Here is a 22,277-nt window from a genome sequence, read left to right on the forward strand (position 1 = left end):
CTCTGGCCAAATCTCAGCCTCTGGTGGTCTTGTCTTTCCTGAGGTCTTCCTAAATTGTCTTAGGACAACAGCTTTACCCCTTTATTTTTGCTGCTCTATGTTCATTTCATGGAAATGTTCTATTTGTGGAGGAAGTTTAGAAAGCCTGGAAATTTCTGACCTACTGCACCATCTTCCCAAAATGCAATGTCAGAAACCAAGAATTTTTAAAAGTGGAGATGAGAAAGGAATACATTTTAGCAGTGAGAACAATCAGTGCAAAGGCATGGAAATGGAGTATAGTGTGAGATGAACAGCAGATAAACCAGTATGTCTGGGTCAGGGAGAGTGTCTAGAGTGAAGTAATATGTAAGAATTCTGGAATGGTATAAAGGGGTCATCTTGTGAAGTTTTAAATGTCAAATATAGGAGTTTATATTTGATTTGTTGTTGTTTAGTCATTTCAATCATGTCCAGCCCTTTGTGACCCTTTTGTGGTTTTCTTGGCAAAGATACTGGGATGGATTTGACATTTCCTTCTCCAGTTCATTTTACAGATGAGGAAACTGAGGCAAACAGAGTTAAGTGATTTGATCAGGGTTACACAGCTAGCCGAGGCTGGATTTGAACTCATGAAGATGTCTTTCTAACTCCAAGCACAGCACTCTATCCACCAGAGGTAATAAGGTCAGAAGATCACACAGGTAGTAAACAGAGGCAAGATAGAGCACCAGACCTAGATATAATCTGATAGATCAATTCATCTATTGCATTCTTTTTCCAATGAAAAAACTAAAACCTCTCAAGGTCAAGTGATTTGTGCAAGATCACACAAATCATTAGTATCAGAGCTGAGATTAGAAGAATCAGAATTCTCCTAACTGGAAATTTAGTACTCTTTCCATTACACAGCAGTGCCACTCAGGAAATGTTAATTCACCTAAGAGCTTTTTGGAAGAAGAGCACGCATGTTTTCTTTTGAGTTTATAGTTAGTATTTATTGGTGGGGCATAGGCAAACACAGGATAAAACAATAGGCATCATCCATCTTTAATTTATTTCCATTTTGGCACACAGACAAGAAGCAATACCACAACTTCTTTGAATACCTGTTTCTTTGTTTCAGAGTTTAGTTCTTGACAAGTATTTTCTTTTCATCACTATGGATAATCAACAGAGAAATCCCTACCAGAGAAGAATATACTGTGGAGCATTGTCATACAGAAGTTTTATCCTGAAATCAACCCAGGTTGCCACTTTAGATAGTATTATTACATTGAAACTGAAAATCAGATTTTCTTTCATTAAGTAGATTGTTAATTGCACATTCACATAGGATGTATAGATTGAAATTTGAAGAGAAAACTTCCACCAGCATGCCAATAGCTAGAAGGCTTGTGTAGCCCATGGCTTCTTTACCACACCTGAGCTCAGAGAACAAACAACTACTTGAGCTCTCTGGAGAACACATTGAATTCTTGACTATGTGATTCACTGGGGAAATCAGTGATCTTCTTAAAAATAACTTCTTAACAATATTGTTTATGAGGCTAACACAAAAACTAGCAGTGACCCATATGGCCACCAGAATAGGATCCTAGAATATTATCCCAGAATAGGATAAATCTACAACCCATTATTTTTCCTGCTACAACTTCATGAAAATTATCTACTTTTAAACTTTAGTCTATTTTATTGACACCTTTTTATCGATATCCTCCTCCCACTCATATATTCCCTCCCCTATAAAAAAAAGAATAAAAAGAGAGGAAAAAGTGGTTCAACAAAGCTAATCAACATATCTATCAATTCTAATAGTATACGCTGTGTTCCATAGCTTTTTGCAAATAACAGAAGAGGTCATTTTCCATCTCTTCTTCAGGTTACAACTTGGTCATTACAATTGCTCAGAATTCAGTTTCAAATTTTGTTTTCTTGTTCCATCTACATTGTTGTATTTATTGTATGTTTTTATAGCTTTCCTGGTTCTGCCTTCTTTCCTTTGCATCAGCTGTTACCTCCCCATAGTCTTCATATTCAAAATTTCCTATAGTGAAATAATATTCCATTGTATTCATGTACCAGAATTTGTTAGCCATTCCCAAAAAGATCGATAAACTATAAAAACGTTACTGCAAATCTTTTTGTTAAACATTGTACTTTTCTTTGCCTAGAATTGAGGTTTCTAGTAGTCAAGAGATATGGACATTTTAATCACTTTCTTAGCATAATTCCAAATTACTTTCCAGGAGTTAGATCAATTCTTGGCATATGTCTTTAATAGGAATGAAATGTGCTGTAGGTTTTCTAAGCATGTTATATTTCAGATATATCTTAAAGCATTGAAAAATGTTCTCCAAATTCAATTTATTTTAATTTAGTAAGCAGTGATTAATTGGTGCATTCAATAGAGTCCTAGATTTAGAGTCAGAAGACCTGAGTTTGACTGTGCTGTGTGACTTTGTGCAAATACTTAAGCTTTCTAGACCTCAATTGCCTCAAATAGTATCAAATGAGTAAATGAAACGAGATAAACTTTAAGGCTCCTTCTATTCATATATCTATGATGCTTTAATACTAAGGGCCTATCACATACAAGGCACTTTGCTATTTGCTGGGGATACAAAGAGAAAAATAAAAATAGGCCTGCCTGCAAGGAGTTTATATTCTCCCAGGGGAAAATAACAATTATAAATAGATAAGTAAAAATTAAGTAATAACAAAGTAATTTTTTGGAAAACACTGACAATTGTGGGTATCAAGAAAAGGCCTCACTGAGGAAGAGGAAGCACTTAAGCTGAGACTCAAAGGGAGCTTCCAAAAGTCAGAGATGAGGAGGAAGAACATTCTAGGCAGGCTTGGTAGATAGCCAGGGCAAATGTATAGAGGTGGGAGATGGGATGCCTCATATGGGAAGCAGCAAGTAGGCCAATATGACGAACTCAAATAGTGAAAATAGAGTTGGTTGGAGACAAAAGTGAATGCTGCAATTAAATCCATTTATGGCCTTTCCGCTGACATGGCTAATTTGTTTTGGGTGATCATTTAGGGTTTTTGTTTGTTTCTTTGTTTTTTGCAAAAAAGGTACATTTGTTTTTAGTTGTTGGAAATCATTAAGTCACTCTGTATATATGAAAGTTTTGTGCAAACTCTAGTTTAAAGGTTTTTTGTGTTTTATTTTAAAGCTTCTTCTAACATAGTGTAACACAAACCATGAATGAACAAACAAACATACGGGAGCAACAGTATAGCATAATTCTTTATTTTTGAGATAATGCATTTAACTTAGAAATTGACTTTAAAAGAAGGATACACCATCATTCCAAACTAATTCATAATCTACAAACATAGCTGAGATAGCTACTGACAACTGCAATTTTAATTAAAATGCATAAGGTACTCAAGTACTATACTACCTCAGTATGGGGGATTTGCTTTGCTTGACTATGCATATTTGTTACCAGGGTTTTGTTTTTCATTTTTGGGGGGTGCCAAGTGGGAGAAAAGTGGGAAGGAGAGATAATAAATGCTTGTTAATTGAAAAAATAATTTAAAATACTGTTCTGTCAAGGATAATTAAATATTTTTCACTATAAATATTTTAAATTTATGAAATTTTACTTTAAAATTATTTTGAAGACATTTTAAAGCTGTCTTTTGATTCTAACATCATCTCTGGGTCCCAGTTTCCTCTTTTTTAAAATGGGATGATTGGACTAGATGATCTTGATGGCACCTTCCCCAGGTCTAAATGTATGCTGCTCTGATTTCCTATTTCTAGAAGTAAGTAAGATTTGGTCTAATAGAAGTAAGATAATTTTTTTAATGTGTGTAGCAAAGCTTTCACTTTAAGCCACTAAAACACCACGGGAAGTGCTGGTCTGGAAATCACTCTTGAAAAGTGAGTTCTTTGCTTCCTTCCTATCACTAGTCACATTGTGATGGTTAGCATTTGCCCCATATTCTTTGTGCATAGGGCTTTAAAACCATTGTTAACCAAACACTAGAGAAGTCTATTAAGTTACATTTGTCACAAATTCTGCACAAATTTCAGGTTCTCAGACCTTCCTAATCCAGATATTGGGACAGTGGATGTCAGTTATTCCACAGAAATAGACCTCTGTAATATATCTGTAGTACAAGATTTCCTCTGTCCCTTTCCCTTGAAACTTTCACTTTAAAATGAGCAGTGAAGTCTTGTAAGACTCCAGTTCCTAGTCTATTTGCTTCCTCACTAACCTCCCTAACCTCACTAACTAGGTCTGGAAAATGTTCACCCTCACAAATTAAACTATCTTAACTCACCCAGTTACACATCAATCAGAAGCAAAGTTAATTAACATTTAGCCCTTCTACTTTGACTCCTTACTTTCAGGTTCTTCTTGTTCCTTAAAGCAAAAGACTACTTTAAGTGAGGCTGTCTGTATTTGTCTATGAGAGAAAGAAGGATGGAGGGAGAGAGAAAAATGGAAAAATGACAATAATAACAAACAGCATTCATATAGGTCTTTAAGGTGTGTAAAGCTCTTTACAAATATCAACAACCTGAGAGGTAGGTATTCTTACTGTCCCCATTTTACAGATGAGGAAACTGAGACAGACAAAGGTTAAGTGATTTGCCCAGGGTCACACAGCCAATAAGTCAGACTACATATGAACTCAGATCTTCCTGACTCCAGAGTGCTGTAGTCTTTTTTTTTTTCACTCCATCCCTTACCACCAACAAGGAATTGGGGTATAGTGGAAAGAACACTAGACTCAGAGTCTGAAGACCTTAGTTCTCCCACTATCTATGTGACCTTGAACAAGTCTAGAACTTGATTTTCTCATTTGTAGAGTTCATTGTGCTAGGTACCCTTCTAAAAGATATGTCTTGTATGTATGCATACATACATACACACATATATATACACATGCATGCATATATATACATACATACACACATATGTGTGTGTCAAAGGAATGGACAGGCATAAGATCTCATCCTTAGTGTGATGGGGGCACTCGCTTCTGAAGATACATCAATCCTTTCAGGCCATTCAAACATAACAATTAATTACTGCTCCAATGTACTAAATGATATCCTGATACCCAGAAAATATTAAATCACCACAAAAAGAAGTGGTCAGCCCACATCCTGGAAGGATCTGGCTGTGATTGCATTAGTTCTCCTCGGAATTCCTACATAAAGCTGAAAGGAAGCAGGTGCTGATAAGAATTTATCATTGAAAGGTGAGTAATTATTCTACACCACAAACAGAAGCCATTCTCCAAGGTCATACCCTGACTCTCCTTACCTTGTGAACATCTAGAAGCCAGGGGAGGGACAGGGTGTCTGACTCCTGATATGCCGACCTTGACTTTTCCCAGGAGTCCTTATTCTCAACCTGCCACATTGAGTGAAACTTGGGCCTTCGGCCAAGGCTGAGAGTGATTGCTTTTGATCTGTAGTCTCGCTGTATGTATGGCCCTGTAATCTTTCCTTTTCTGCCACCAGGAGCTGGGAAGCAGGCCTGCTTGCCAGTCTGCAGTGAACTTTAGAACTTCTAATTTTAACATGAGATTGCATTACCTTGGTCTATTCTTATCAAATAACCTGACCCAAGAAGGTGGTTTTGACTTATAGACATCTTTCCATTTCAAAACCGCACTAATGGGGCAGGGAAAGATCACATCCCTTTCGTCTCCTCTAAAGCCTGTCTTCCAGAATTGGAAGTTGCATATTTTAAAAATCTATCCTACTTAGAAGTCTCTTTGAAAATGCATGAAAGCAAAGGGGATGGATTTAAGGCATAGTGACACTAATAATGGGGGTTAGCAGTGAAATATTTCACAAATGAAAGACCATCCATAGTAAAGGTCAGACAGTTCCACAACCAGGGAGCAATTAGGAGTCAGTCATGAACTGGAATGTCAATGTGAAATCTGGAAGAAAGAATCCATAAGAATAGAATACCCAGAAAGCTGAAACTCCCATCTGTGTCCTTGCCTCTATAAGTATGGAAGGAAGGAAACAGGCATTTATTAAGCACCTACTATGTGCCAGGTATTGTGTGCTAAGTGCTTTATAAATAATATCTTATTTAATCCTTACAACAATGCTGGGAGGGAGATGCTGTTATTATCCCCATTTTACAGTTAAGGAAACTGAGGCAGAGGTTGTAACTTACTAGGATCACACAGCTAGTTAGTGTCTGAGGTAGGATTTGAACTCAGGTCATCCTTCCTGACTTCAGGCCCAGTACTTTATCTACTGTACCACCTAGCTGCCTCTAGGCATACATTGGAGAAACTATGGAAGACTGATAAGGATCATTTTAGTCATTTGTTAAGGCCTAGACACCAAGAGGAAAATAATGGCTACTGTAAACACAGTTATTAGTTAGCAGCATTGCCTGAGGTTGCTTTATTTAACACCAAACACCTGGGTAGAATTCAATCAAATATTTGGAATGTTTTTCAATTTACATATGGATTTTTGTTACTATTTTATCATAGCCTGAGTAATTAATAGTCAATCAATAGTCTAGGATAATAAACTGAAGCTGAAGCTGGAAGTAATCATCTGGCCCAAACATGCCATTTTACACATAGGGAAACCAAGGCCCAAAGATTCTATGTAATTTGTTAAGAGGCAACCAAGTAATTAACAAAGACAGGATCTGAACTCAGGCATTTTGTCATCAAATCCAGTGCTCTTTCCACTAAACCCTGCTGCTTTCCTTATAAAAACCTATAAAAACTCCTTCTGTTCAGTCATGTCCGACTCTTTGTGGCCCCATTTGGGGTTTTCTTGGCAAAGATACTAGAGTGGTTTGTCATTTCCTCCTCCAGTTCATTTTATAGATGAGGAAACTGAAGCCAACAAGATTAAATGGCTTGCCCATGGTCACGCAGCTAGTAAGTATCTGAGGCTGAATTTGAATTCAGGTGTGCCTGACTCCTATTCTATCCATTGTGCCACCTAGTTGCCTCCATAAAAACTTCTACAACACCAAATTTGCAGATTATAATAACTATGTGTACAGATCTGAGCAGTGTAGAGTCAGAAAGACTTGAGTTCAATTCCTGATTCTGATGCATACTAGCTATGTGACCACGGGCAAATCCTTTAACCTCTTGGAGATTCAGACAATTCTCTAAGACTACAAATTAGGGAGGAGTTGAAATCATCAGCATCAGTGAAGGAGTTTCTACACCAGGAATCCCTCACACTAATGACATAATAGGTTTGGGAAGAAGAAAAAAGGAAGAGATGAAGGTAGGATACAGTGTTCTATAGATTTTTCAGCTTTCTATAGCTTTAAGATTTCAAGCTTGTGGTTTAAGCAATGATTGTTCCATGGGAAGGAGGGCCAGGCAGTAACTAGAACCCTAGTTCAATATCTCAGTTTAAGCATAGTCCAAAAAAAATGCCCTCAAACCTTGGATGAAGCCACTCTTCAATAGAGTAAAATTCACTCTTGGGCAGCAGGATGACAAGACCTCTTCATTCCCAGCTCAGAAAAGGTGGGGTAGGTAGATTAAGGTAGGAGAAAGAGGACAAAGAATCATCTAAACAGGAGGAAGATGGTATATTTAGTAGAATCCTAGAATCTTAAAGCCAAAGGAACTTTAGATATCATATAACCCAATCCTTTTATTTTACAGAGTAAGACCTTAGTTGCAAATTGACCTTAATCACCTTTATATCTGAAATCCTTAAGCCTTCTTATATCAGTAATAAACTTTATAAACAAATATAGAAGCAAAACAGATATGTAATGTGTGAATAAAATCCATGCATAAATAATGACCTTCAAAGTCATATTTTAGACTACCTATCAGCACAGTGACATGAAGATTCTGAGACCCATTCTGACCCTAGCTTTTGAACTAAACATATCAATGAAGGCTTTCCCTATGGAAGTATTATTGGATCATTCTGTACTAACAGGGTACTTTCTGATTGTGTTGGACGGCATTTCATAAGCTTTGTGCCCATGGATCAATGGTTTTAACCTGTTCAACCTAATTGAACTGTCCTGAAATACTGACAGATTTTAGTTTAAGTCTTTTCTTCAGTTCATCCCAACGTAAGGATACTAATGACCAGGGAAACGAATAAGGAGCAGACAATGGGAGGGAAAAGAAAGAGAAAGTGATTGACTGGATAGTTAGCCACTTAATAGAGTTGACTAGATTTATATGTACATTCTTTTTGAGATGATCCAATTCATCCTTGTTATAGGGTAACATTAACCGCCATTTTTTGTTCACCTAGATGATAAATCTTTCAGTATGGAAAATCAGTAGCCCATAATCTTTACATTGCATATATCTGCAATAAATCTCATATAACTGACTGTAAAAACCTGGCAGATGGGTTTTATGAATACTTTTCTAGAATACCAAAAGGAGACACAATGAATGTTTATTCAGAGGGTATTTTGTGGCATGTCAGAGAGGGGAGGTGACCGTTTCAATTCTAGTTTTTACTTCTTTCACATTCTCATTCGAAGTCCTAGTGAAAATTTTCAGCATACAGCAGAGACTACCAAAAGGTTTTAGCTTTATAGTTGGTTATTTCCTTTTGGGAGTTTCAGGGATTTCCATTTATTTAACTTTTGAAATGCTTTTAAATTCTTGAGCATGGATAGACATATATATTCAGTAATTTCAGTTTCATCCTCTATAAAATAAAGGGCATGGGTTAGATGATATCTAAAGTTCCTTCACCTTTAAGATTCTAGGAGTATAAGTATACCTTCTTCCTCCTCCTCAGATGATTCTCTGTTCTATTTCTTCTACCTTTATCTACCCACCCCACCTTGCCTGACTGCATAACACAAGCAAACCAGAAAGACTTTGAATACACACCTAGCAACAGATTACTTGTCTGTTATCAAAAAGTCAACTTTGCTCACTTCATAGAGACTCATCACCAGAAAAGTGGTCACTTGGTAATGATTTTTTTTCAGCCACAGCAACTTATGACAACCATAAACAAAGGAGTCGAGAGGTCTCCTTGATGGAGAGAGTACCTACATCAATGAAGTCACTGATCCTTGAAAAATTAGACTAAGAAAGATCAGATCGACTTTCTAAAATCCAAGTAGTGCCTGAGAAAAAATATATGTGTGCGTATGTAAAAATTTTAGATTTCCTAAGGTATAGTCCCAGTCATGTCACTTACGTCACTTCTTTGATCAAAAAAATTTGATGGGCTCCACATCGTCTACCCAATTAATTCTAAATTCCTCATCTTGGCATGCAAGATCCTTCACAGTGTGATACCAAGCTACTTTCTAGCCTGAACTCTCTATATAAACTCTACATTCCAACCAAGTTAGACTGGTCACTGTTGACTAAACACACATGCTTGCTTCAAAGTCTTTGCTTGTTTCCTTTCATCTGCCCTTCAAAATCTTACCATTCTTCAAGACTCATCTCAAATTTATCTTTTCTTTATGATTCTGTGAACCAGATGTGATAGCCACCTCCTTTGTACCCCCCTTAGCATATTGTGCCCTTCTTGTGGGCCATATCATATTCTCCCTTGTATCATGGTCATTTGTAAAACTGTCTTTTTTTCACTCCACCCATAAGTTTGTAAGTTCCATGAAGACGCGGAACTCTGTCTTATTCATCTTTTTCTCCTCTTTGTCACTCCTAGCACAGTGCCTTGTACATGGTAAGTGCTTAATTTGTTCAATTAGATTAAACTGAATCAAATTCCTAGTTAATTCTCTTTCCATAGGAAAAGTAGAGACAATGATAATTTTTCTGTATCAAATCTGGATGGAAAGTAAATTTCATTTAACACTGTGCTTTTATCCAGACTACATCAGGATATGTATTTCTGGGAAAGAAAATTTAATGTAACCATGAACAAAAGAGAAAATTCTGTGTTCCAGCATAAGATCCCAATGAAACCTGCCTCATTTCTATTGTTCTTAATGTGGACACAGTTGAATGTCCACAGAAGTGCTATGTTACATCCTGTGGTCTACCATCAAAAGACAATGAAATAAACAAGATTTTTCACTGTTCCATCACAGGAATGTGCCTAGCTTTAAAAATGTTGTAAAAAGGAATATTTTCATTATGCTATTATTTGCTAATTAAATTAGGCCAATGTTTAGTGGCTATGGAATAATGTAATTTACTATATTGAATAATTAACCAATCAGATTGTTCTTATTTTCTGAAACAATGGATTGACTAAAATATTACTATAAACAAAATAGATTTTGTTAGGCATAATCCACTTTGTAAACAAATGAAATTAATTCTTTGCCTGACTTAAGCCTCAAAAATGAAAGACTGAAACTGAACACATGCTTCCAATTCTTGTTCTCTTACTAATATGGCACTTAATATAAAAGTTATAATTTAACCTACCCCCAAGTATTCCGTACTTGAGACTAAATGGCTCTTAGAAATATGTTCATCAACAGATGGGAACCACTTATGGCCTCATAAACTCAAAAACAAGTGAAATTATCTCAGCAAAAGAGAAAGAGATTACAATAAAGCCTCATCTGGTTATCTTGGATAAAATTAATATATTGCACGTTGGTTTTCATCTTAATGAAATGGGGCTAGTAATCACTTTTCTTCATATTATTTGAATGCTGAAAGAACAAGTTCATAGAATTGACTCTTTTAAACAGTCAACAAGTATCTATTAAGCGTTTGCAAAGTGCTTTTTAGAACTTTGCAGCATGGTTCCTGCCCTCTAAGATCTTACAATCTTATTGGAAAGACAAGACTGAATATAAACAGCAACAATTTGGAGTGCAAAATAGAGTTTGGCTACCAGCCAATTGGCCTGATACAAACTATGAGAGTTGCCAAGGTTCTGGGAAAGAGGATCAGCAAAGACTTGGCAGAGTTTCATGGGAGAGATTTTTTAGCTAGACTTTGAGTGATGGATGTGATCTGAATTGACTAGGAAAGGCAACTTTAATGGGGGCAATAGCATGAGGAAATGCACAAAAGCAGAAATAGGCATCATTTTGATAGGATGCTGAAAAGACCAACATGACTAGAGTGTACAAGGAATCCTACTGAATAATAGAAATGAGATTAGATAAAGTTTTAACAGCCAGGCAGACTAATTTCTTTAAGAATGCAATATATACAATACAAGAAGTTTTTGCTTTCAGACCACTATGGGAGGCACAATGTGAACTCAGGTCTTCCTGAATCCAGGTCCAATGATCTATCTACTACTCCATACTGGCAATCTTGTTCCTACCTCAACATACGAGTAACGTAAGTTACTCTTTCTTTGGAAAGAAAATGACATCTTAATTGTAAAATGCAATGGCTAACATCAGTCTTTATCATCCTTTACCTCTGCAGCTTTTGATACTGTTGACCACATCCTCCAAATGGATATCCAGAAACACCACACCCTGTTGGTTCTCTTTTTGTATCTCTAACCATTTGTCTTTGTTGGCTCCTCATACTTTCCCCAAACCTAAATGTGGATATTTGTTAAGAGACTATCCTTAGCATTTTCTTCTCTATACTTTCTCTCTTAGCAATCTCATTCATTCCCATAGCTTCAACTACCATCTCTATATCAATGGCTTGCAAATCTGTGTATCTAGTACATACTTGTGGAAATATATAGGGTCACAATTTTAGAACTGGAACAAGCCTTAAAGGTGATTTGGTCCAACCTTCTCATTCTACAAATGAGTATACTGAAGCTCAAAGAGGTTGCCTGGGATTACAGATGGTAAGTGGCAGAACCAGCATTCAAACTCAGGTCCTCTGACTCCATATCAAGTGCTCCTACCGACTACAACATGCTGTATAGTCCCTCTGCCCAGGGAGCTTACCTGTCTGGTATCAGGACAAGACACCAACACAGATATCCATAACACACATTATGTGATAAGCACATTAGAGTTACAAAATAGAATGCTCTAAGAGGTCAGGGTGGCAAAGCCATATTAACAAAAGGAACAAAGGAAGACTTCCTGGAGCAGATTATATTTGATTTGGGTGGTAAAGGGTGTGCAGCAATTTATTAAGCAAAGATGGAGAAGGAGATGCTATACAAAGAAAATTGGGTGATCAAAAGCAAAAGTTCTTGAGAGTATAGTCTGATTTCTGGGGGCAATAATAAGTCCTTTTTGGCTAGAGCACAGAAAAAGTAATTTGACAGTAAGGTTGGAAAAATAGAGTGACAGTAGATTGTGGAATGTTAGTGCCATGAAAGGAAATATGAACTTGATGCAGTAGAGTAGGGAGCCACTCAAGATTTTTTGAACAGAGGGATGACATGACCAAATCTATGCATAAGAAAAATTGTTCTGGTAAAAGTAAGCAGAATGAAATGTAAGTGAGGAAAGAAGCAACAAGAGGCAAGATAGACTATAAGGAACCTATCACAGTCCAGATGAAGGCAATGAGCATCTATACTAGGGACTGGAATAGAGAGGCGAGAATGGACAATGCCAAGGGAGAATCAAATCCATCTAGTCATATATGGGGGGTGAGGAAGAGGTGAGAATCAGAGATAATCCCAAGATTTCAAATATGGGAAATTTGGAAAATGGCAGAAAAATGAAGTCAGAAGAATGAATAGGTAAAGAAAAAAATAAGCTCAGTTTTAGACTTGTGAAGATTGAAATACCACTTTGGTATCCTGCTGAAAACAGTCCTTTGGGTTGTTTGAAATGGGAACTCAAAAGAGAGATCAGTACTAGATACACAGATTTGCAAGCCATTGATATAGAGATGGTAGTTGAAGCTATGGGAATGAATGAGATTGCCAAGAGAGAAAGTATAGAGAAGAAAATGCTAAGGATAGTTTCTTAACAAATATCCACATTTAGGTTTGGGGAAAGTATGAGGAGCCAACAAAGACAAATGGTTAGAGATACAAAAAGAGAACCAACAGGGTGTGGTGTTTCTGGATATCCATTTGGAGGATGTGGTCAACAGTATCAAAAGCTGCAGAGGTAAAGGATGATAAAGACTGATGTTAGCCATTGCATTTTACAATTAAGATGTCATTTTCTTTCCAAAGAAAGAGTAACTTACGTTACTCGTATGTTGAGGTAGGAACAAGATTGCCAGTATGGAGTAGTAGATAGATCATTGGACCTGGATTCAGGAAGACCTGAGTTCACATTGTGCCTCAAACACTTAGCTGTGTGATCATGGGCAAATCATTTATGCCTCAGTTTCCTTATCCGTAAAATGGGGATAATAATAGCACCTAACTGACAGAGCCATTGTGAGGAAGAAATGAGATAATATTTGTAAAAATATTTGCAAAATTTAAAGTACTATGTAGATACTAGCTAATATATTATTTGCAAAGGATTGAAGAGGAAGTAAATAGTGAATGGTGGGGAAATGGAGGGATAGGAATAAATAGTTTATCAAGGATTTTAGCAGTGAAGGAGAGGAAAGAGATGAGACTGTGGCTTCTTGGTGTTAAAAATTCAAGGGAAGTTTTTAGGGGATTTTTCCCTAAGACTGTAAAGCCCTGTTCATTAGGTAGCACAGTGGATAAAGTTCCAAGTCTTCAGTCAGGAATACCTGAGTTCAAATCCAGCCTCAGACACTTACTAGCTGTGCGACCCTAAGGAAGCCACTTCACCCTGTTTCCCTCAGTTTCCTCATCTGTAAAATTAGCTAGAGAAGGAAATGGCAGGTCACTCCAGTATCTTTGCCAGGAAAATCCTAAATGGGGTCACAGAGAACCAGACACAACTGAAAAATGCCTGAACAACAACCACAAAAGATGATACTGAGGTTTCACTGGGGAATAATCAAAGGTCTAGTAACAGAAGTTGGGAATGACAGCTTGTTTGATAAGTTCAACTCACTGTTTGCTTGCACAAAGTGAAAATGCTTACTTAATTTATGTGTTATTTTTAATCTACCACCTGAAGAATTCTGTTATTTTATGGTGAAGAAGCTTGTCTCACTTTGTCCTATCTACAGTTATGTTATTGTTGTTGCTGTGGCTTAATTGGATGATTTTTAGATGTTCAGAAGGGATGAGGGATCTATTTCTTCATGAAGCCAGGTTGTGTCATTCACCTGGAATAAATATACACCTGAGCAAGCAAATTATAACTGCCAGTATCAAATGAAATTCAGTGTTATCAAAGTTGAGAAAATCCAGAGGGGCTGAGAACCACATGCAGCAAAACAAACAGCTTAAATAAGAAGTAAAACACATTCGAGGGTGCTTTGTACTAAATAATAGGGAAAGTTTTAAAGAAGTAATTAATACCTATATTCTAAATCTTAATTGTGAAACATTTACTAACAGAAGGCAAAACAATAATAATCATAACTTAACACTTTATCCATAAGCCTAGATCACACTCTCCCACAAAGGCACACAGTATCTGTGGGGTACAGTGGGTATAAACTTACATCAACCTAACAATGAGATACAAGAGTAAGGAAACCATGGGCCAACTCACAAATGCAGGCCTTGATGTCTTTGGTCCCTCTAGAAACCAGTCTACCACATATACCATATGTCACTTTCTGGATGGGAATGCTCATCTTTTGGACCTGGTCTCCTATTGGATAAAGTCATTTCTCTGCTATTTTTGAAACACTGAAGCAGAATTTGGTTATTTTGGCAAATAGTCTTAAGCCTGGGATCTGCACAACTTTTTTAGGACTGCTCTCTTTGCCAGGACATTACACTCTTTTGGTGAAAAGCCATTTCTTTAAGACAAGGATCTACAGAGCTTTTCAGATCTGCTCTGTGAAATTTAAGGGGTTTCCCTTCTTGAACAATAGCAGACAGTAGAAAGAAATGTAGGAAAGCCTCTAAGTTCTCTCAAGCAGTAGATGGTCCTAGAGAGAGCAAGACAGCCTTTTCCTAATCAGTTTTTCAAATATCAGACTTCTGCTTTCTCCAGTCAGCCCCCAACACCAAAGCTTCTCTTCAGTCAGATCAGTTCCCCATACTAACTGTAGAGCTTGTTTCAACTCAAAGCAGCCATTGTTATTTTCTTCTGTCTCTACTCTGTTTTTCTGATTCTGTTGACTTCTCAACTCCATCAACTTCCCAGCTCCATCGCTTTTGTCTTCTGGCTTCTGTACACATCTTCTAATATCAGCTTCTACCTTCTAATTCCCCAGCTTCTCACCCTAAAACTTCTATTCTGGCTTCTTCTGACAGCTTTTTTCTCTCTATCTCAAAGCAGTCATGTATAGTGATCCACCTCTATCTTAGTTTGAGAAATCTAAAGTCTTCATTTCTGTCAGATATGCCACAGATAATCAATATGCATTTTTTCTATAGTGCCCAAACAGTTCTTTGATTCACAGTTTCTGAGCAATAAACATCAAAGGCTTTAAAGTTTTTTTTTAAGTTACATGTTACATAACTTATATGTTATATATAGTTCCTGAGAAACAATGTACTTCTACCACAAGTCAGTACTTTTACCTCAAAGGAGTTGCTTTTTTCTCAGGTCCTCTCAGATCTGTTCCCTTCCCCTTCAAGCTGATTTTCTCTGGGTAACTCACACAAATGTCCTTTTTCAGTCCCTTTCAGGAAATAAAATGTACACATAATAAAAGGGAAGTACTGCACATAAAAAAGAACTGTGTCTGTCTAATTGATTTACAACAGTGCTTAACACAGTACCCTCAAAAAGACAGGCACTAAATAAGCACTTTTACTAGGAAAATGAGGAATAGGCATCCTTCTAAAGACATGTTTTCTCATTTATTACTGTATACTAAAGTATAGGTTTTCTCCAGTTTACTGATTCAAGTAACCAATGTTATTTCAGCACTGAATGTATGAGAACATTCTAATTTCAGAATAATAGACCTACATGGTGCTTTTATTACCTATATATCTTACCTAGCTTTGTGGTCAAAGTCTGATATTATTTTGTTGGTTTTTTTTTTTTAATTTTAAAAATGGATCAAGAGAGTGCTTATGAAATGGTTTTGGGAAAGATAAGAATGTTAAATCTTTGGCTCACAAAGAAAGCACTATGTAGTCCTTAACTCTGACCCAAAGGAAATCTTAGTGTATTGAGTTAAGGCCCATTGGATGCCTCATGGAATTAGTCATCATCACATCAGTCAGTCAATGGATCTTCACCATTTATTAAGCACTTACTATGTTCTAGGCAGTGTGCTAAACACTGAGGATACAAAGAAAGACAAAAGACAGTCCCTGCTCTCATGGAGTCTAATGGGAGAGACAATGTGAAAACAACTATGTGCAAATGAGATACATAGGATAAATTGGGAATACTTAATAGATGGAAGGCTTTAGCATTAAGGGATCAAGAAAGGCCTCCCATAGGAGCTTAAAATTGAAAGAATTTCACATTAACATGCTACAGCTGCTCATAAATAATGTATTGGGTCTGGGGAGGTGGTGGTAGAAAGAATGTGGTCTGCTGAATGAAATATGTAGGACTTGAATTTGGAAGAAGCAAACTGTAGTCCTGATTCCATAATTGACTTACTGTGAGGAAATTTATTTGAGTAAGTTATTTCACCTGTCTATGCCATAATGTTGCCATCTGTAAATGAGAAAGCAAAAGAATAGTCTTGCCTCTTCAATGTAACTTAGAGGGAATTTGTAATGATAAATCTATAAAATATATTGAACTCCTTGAAGAAAGGACTTATTTGTCTAGATGTAGTGATGCTCTGTTTGTTTTCAGTCTCTGATGGTCTTGCCAATCCAGAGTAACAACACTACACTAAATAGAAACTTTCCATTGATTTTTCCACATTCGGTTACATCCCTGGCCTTCATATTTTAAGCTTCTTAGAGAACAACAAACATTTTGACTGCAAGGGAAAAAAACCATAGGGGAATTAACTTCAGAATGAAAAGAATAATTGTAAAATCACAGCTTAATTCCTCACATCCAAGAGAAAAGCCATACAAATGAGCACATTGAATCAACATGTACAAATAGTCTCATTCGATAAAGAGTGTTAAATTGGAAGAATCTTAGAGTGTGCTAAGAATGAGAGCTTGTGAGTAGGTAAAAATCACTTTACTCTTAGTTCCCAAAGTCTTTATTATTCTTTCATCTTAACATTTTTTACTTTCTTTCTCTTTCCTAACCTTTATTCCCTAGTTCTCCCTTTCATGTGTCCCATGCTAGAGTCTAATTAGAGTGTTTGCCATTTTCTTCTACCACAGGTTTCTCACAACGTTCCTCCTCTGTGCCCTTTGTTATATTATTCCTTAAGCCTACAATGTTCTTCCACTCCTGTCCCATCCCTATCCCCACCAACATTTCTACCAATTTGAACTTTGCCCCTTCATTTAAGGCATATATATGGCAATGTGGTAGTGTAAAGGAAGACCTAGGCTCAAGACCTACCTCTGAAACATGCTGGCTATGTGATGATATGTTGCAGAAAAGTTGCTGACCTGCATTGGCACAGAGAGTTTACCCACCCAGGAGTTCCCTCTATCAATGAAATCCCAGGACTATGTTCTCTTCCTATCATGTGTATCCTTTAAGGACCAATTCCAATATCATCTCCTTTGTGAATACTTCCTTCATCCCATTTCTCAGAAGAAATGTTTGGACCCGGACTTGGTTTGCTCCTCTCTAATAAAATTTATTAAGCATCATTTTGTATTGCAGTTTTCTCTGTCAATGTCATCCTCCATCACTAGAATGTAAACTCCTCAGGGTGACTATATCCTAATCTCTGTGTCTTGCCCAAGGCTTAACACAGTGAATGCTCAGCAAATAAACATTTTTTGAAATTTATTCAATCCATAATTCTGTGCAATATTACAGAAACTGGCTCTCTTCATTCTAGAGGATGTTCTAAAATGACCAATGTCAGCACATGTTTGTAGGAGGAGATACAGACACAAAGGAAATTCTAGACATAATGACCAATGTTTACATTATACAAAAGCAATTTTCATTTGTTTTGTTTTCATAGCACAAAGTTAATGCATCTTCCCTCAAAGATGATGTGTGTGACCTTCAGAAAAGAGAATCTCTAATCTGAGATCTGGAAACCCAAGATTAAGTCCTGGAAATTCAGATATTCAAGAATCCTCAGGACTTAGGGTCAAGGACAGGACATGTCTACAGATTCTATAGACGTTCAAGAAGGCTTCTTTCCAGACCCAGTATTATATTTCTTTTGTTACTGATCCTAAGTTACTTTGGTGGGCAACTTGGGGGATATGAATTGAATTAAGTCTCCCTACTTCCAACACTTACCCAGCACATCTGAGAACCCCTAGAGGTTAAACTTGTCCAATTTCCATATCTTTAAAACTATCACAGACAAATCCAATACTTCTTTGGCAGTGGTGACCCAGAGAAGATCTTTTAATTCTAACCTGAAACCCCAATTATCTTGAGAATTCTTATACCTTAGTAGTGAGTACCAAAATCCTAAGGTAATATCAAGGCAACAAGATCATCCTGCAATCATTAGGGAATACTTTCACAAAACAACAGAAGAAGAATTGGTGTAAGGAATGCCCAGATGAGAAAACTCTCTCTGCCAAAAGAGGTTGCTGCTTCTTCTGCAAATTAAAGTGTTAAAGAGTTGCCTAGATCACTTAGAGGGCAAGTGACTTGTCTAGGGTCATACAGCCAGCATGTTTCAGAGGTGAAACTTGAACCCAGATCCTCCTGTCTACCAAGCCAGCTCTCCATCCATACCCCATGCTGCCTCTGTAGTAGCACAGAAACATTGTGAAGCATGACTCTATATGAGTTAGATAACTCAGAATAAGTGACGGAGGAGAGAAATTAATACCCTTCCAAGAAAGGTTTCAAGCTAGTCCTGAGCAGTGGTTCTTAAGTGTTTTTTGCTCAACACAGAATTATATTTCATCACAAGGAATCAGGACACACTACAGAAAAGCAGGAGATTCACACATGTACATGTGATTAAGAGTTTGAGTTCCATACTATTCAGGGGAGATTTGCACATGAATGCTAGTCTAAGTTCAATACCATTCATGGCCCTCCTAGCTAAATTTGGTATAGATTACTACCCCAAGGCAAACCACTCTCCAGAGCTACCCAGTATATTCTTGAAGGGGATTTGCTTGCTGTACAGCAAGACTACAACGCACTCTTTTGATGTTTTGTATTATTCTCTCATCCATAATTAAATGGATCTTAACTTGTTTTCTTTGATCTTATAATTGTATGGCTTGGCTTGCTATCTCATTAAATTCCGTTGTTCAACAGTTATTTATTGGGTCACTTCTGTGTGCCTAGTTTGATACTGTGAGTGTACAAAGATTTATCAATACACAGATCCATCATTCAAGAAGTTTATAAATCTAACTCAGTTTTGGATATGTTGAATTTGAGGTGCTAGTGGAACAATCCAAATAAAGATGCCCAGCACATAGTCAGAAATATAAGACTGGAACTCTAAAGACAGAGAATCATTTGTGTAGTGGTGATCATCAAATTTATGAGTATATGTTAGTCTTCTGATGAAATCGAATAGAGGCAGTGCATGAAATACCAAGCTATTTTGATAGCTTACATGAAACCTGTTGTCTGCAGCGAGTTTTGAAACAAATTTGTCTAGTTCACTATAAATACAGTCACCTTCATGGTCATATTTTAATAATTTCTTATTTTGTATTTCAACAGGATTCCAAGCTCCAGGTTCTAAGGGAGCTGAAGCCAAACAATGAGAGTTTTATAATTACTAAGACATTCTCTGGGTCCCTGAGTGAGGTCGGCCACTTAAAAGAAGATGCTCAGGCTTCAAGTGAGACAATAAACTCACCAAATGGCAAGTTGTATGAACGACATCAAGTAACCAAGTCCCTTTTCAAAAAATTTGACCAAATAACTTGGCCATTGGACACTCACCCTTTGAACAAGAGTTTAATCATAGGTGACAAATGGAAGAAAACTGATGTGGCTCAAGAAAAAAGGAGAGCTTTCCTTCAGGATTTTTGTAAGAAATATGGGGGTGGGAACCATGACCAATCCCATCTTTTTCACATGGTATCCAGAATCTATGTAGAAGATAGACACAAAATTCTCTATTGTGAAGTACCTAAGGCTGGCTGCTCTAACTGGAAAAGAATTCTCATGGTGTTAAATGGCCTAGCCTCTTCTGCCTACAACATCACTCATAATGCTGTGCACTATGGAAAACATTTGAAGAAGTTAGATAGCTTTGATTTGAAAGGGATATATACCCGTTTAAATACTTACACCAAAGCTGTTTTTGTTCGTGATCCCATGGAAAGGTTAGTGTCTGCATTTAGGGATAAGTTTGAACACCCAAACAGCTACTACCATCCAGTATTTGGAAAGGCAATCATTAAGAAATATCGACCCAATGCATACGAAGAAGAAATAAACAATGGATCTGGTGTAAAATTCAAAGAGTTTATCCACTATTTGCTGGATTCTCACCGCCCAGTAGGAATGGACATTCACTGGGAAAGGGTCAGTAAACTCTGCTATCCTTGTGTGATCAACTATGACTTTGTAGGGAAATTTGAAACTTTGGAAGAAGATGCCAATTACTTCTTGCAGCTGATTGGTGCTCCAAGAGGGCTAAAATTTCCAAACTTTAAGGACAGGCACTCTTCTGATGAAAGGACCAACGCAGATGTTGTAAGACAATATTTGAAGGATTTATCCAATATGGAGAGACAATTGATCTATGATTTTTATTATCTAGACTATTTGATGTTTAATTATACAACACCACTTGTATAGCTGGCATCCACTAACTCTTCCTCATGATAATGTGCCCCGCTAAGTAACTATATCTTCACCTTGGTTCTCGGTATTGAAGAAATGGAACTAATGCAATTGTCTTAACTGAATGGAAATTTTGTCAAATAACATGACACCAATTGGCACAAAATTATATGAAAATCACATAAAGGAGATATGTAAACAACTTGAATGGCATGAAAATGTCTAGAAAAGAGCTACGTTTGCATTATGGATTATAGTGTGGAAGCAATAACACATCCAGCTGTTGCATTAGCCAACACATCACTCTTGTAATTCAAAAGCATCTAAAATAGCATGGTTTTTTGTTGGTTTCTAGGATCCATTGTCTAAAGTGCATGGATTTATTTTTTACTGTCTGTGGCGTATTAATAAAACCACTGGACAGTTTTGTAACTCACTCAAAGCTTTCATATCAATTGCAATGATAAATCAATTTTGAAATGATATTTTGTACCTAAGCATTTTAATTTAGATCAGAATGCATTATATGATATACAATATGAGAATGTAGCAGGAAAACCAAATGAGGCTATGGCTTTGTATATTTAGCAGCCAATAAAAAATGCACAACCTGCTAAGATCAAAGTAACAAAAACAACCTTCCCCTTCAAAAAAAAAACTTATGGGAATTGGTTCTGTTTTCTTTTGAGCTTACTAAGTAGAGACAAAATGAACACCACCACTAAAGGTCTCCATTTTTGAAGCATGCTGTTGAGATGTTTAAGCCTCCTTAGATGTAAATGTGCTCTTAATTCTGGTTTAATTGGGCAGGGGGGAAATTGTTTCAGGATGGAATAATCATAAAAAACTGGAGTTGCCACTCTAAATGTAGGCCTCCAACAATAACAAAGCCTTGTAAGTCTAATATTTGAATCAAAGCATCATGTGCCCAGATTTATATGAGGAATGTGTTCCAAGAATAGCTTTCATTTTCAGTGTCTAATTATTCAGCTTGGGAATGACTGGGTTTAAAAAAAAAAACTAATACACCACTTCAAAGATAGGTTATATTCTAGAGAATAAACATCATGAGTGCCCCTAGAAAAGTTTTTAACAGGCTTATGAATAAACAAATTAACATATTTTCTTCTCAAGTTTAAATATTCTATAATAACAAAGTCAAATGCCATTGTTTGCAGTATATGAAATCAAAGACTTTGGGAAAATAAGACCATGTGGTGCCCGTATGAAAGATTTTAATACATTTTGTAACTTTTTTTTTCTGCTACCATATAAGGCACCTAAATGAGAAGATACTTTCTACAGGGAACCTAATTTTATTTGTTGGATACTTTTACCAGGTTAAGGACCCCACACTGTTTTTATTCAAACACTATTCAAATACCTTCCTGCCCCCCCAAACTCATATTTTCATTCAATCAGTAAATTTTCAAAAACTTCTTTCCAAGGGAAGGAGGAGTTAACGTTTCAAAATCAATGGACCAAATAGTTACCCTTACTTGGTTTATTTTGATTTGCCATTTTATGCTTGAGTATTCAAGAATTGCTTCACTCTTCACACACACACACACACACACACACACACACACACACACACACACACAC

The 22,277-nt window shown here is 36.7% G+C and overlaps 1 protein-coding gene across 1 annotated transcript in view; it reads left to right on the top strand.

Annotated features, from left to right (window-relative positions):
• The window catches only part of LOC114031696 (carbohydrate sulfotransferase 9-like), a 283,467-nt gene extending 262,780 nt beyond the window's left edge, over positions 1–20,687 (top strand). The window contains exons 6-7 of the mRNA XM_027846851.1: positions 4,438–4,493; positions 19,682–20,687. Coding sequence (XP_027702652.1) covers positions 4,438–4,493; positions 19,682–20,687 — 1,062 coding nt within the window. The remainder of the gene's footprint in view (positions 1–4,437; positions 4,494–19,681) is intronic.
• The last annotated feature ends 1,590 nt before the right edge of the window (positions 20,688–22,277 follow it).

This window comes from Vombatus ursinus, unplaced genomic scaffold (assembly GCF_900497805.2).
Source record: "Vombatus ursinus unplaced genomic scaffold, bare-nosed wombat genome assembly UNPS02015255.1, whole genome shotgun sequence".
NCBI classification, from domain to species: Eukaryota; Metazoa; Chordata; class Mammalia; order Diprotodontia; family Vombatidae; genus Vombatus; species Vombatus ursinus.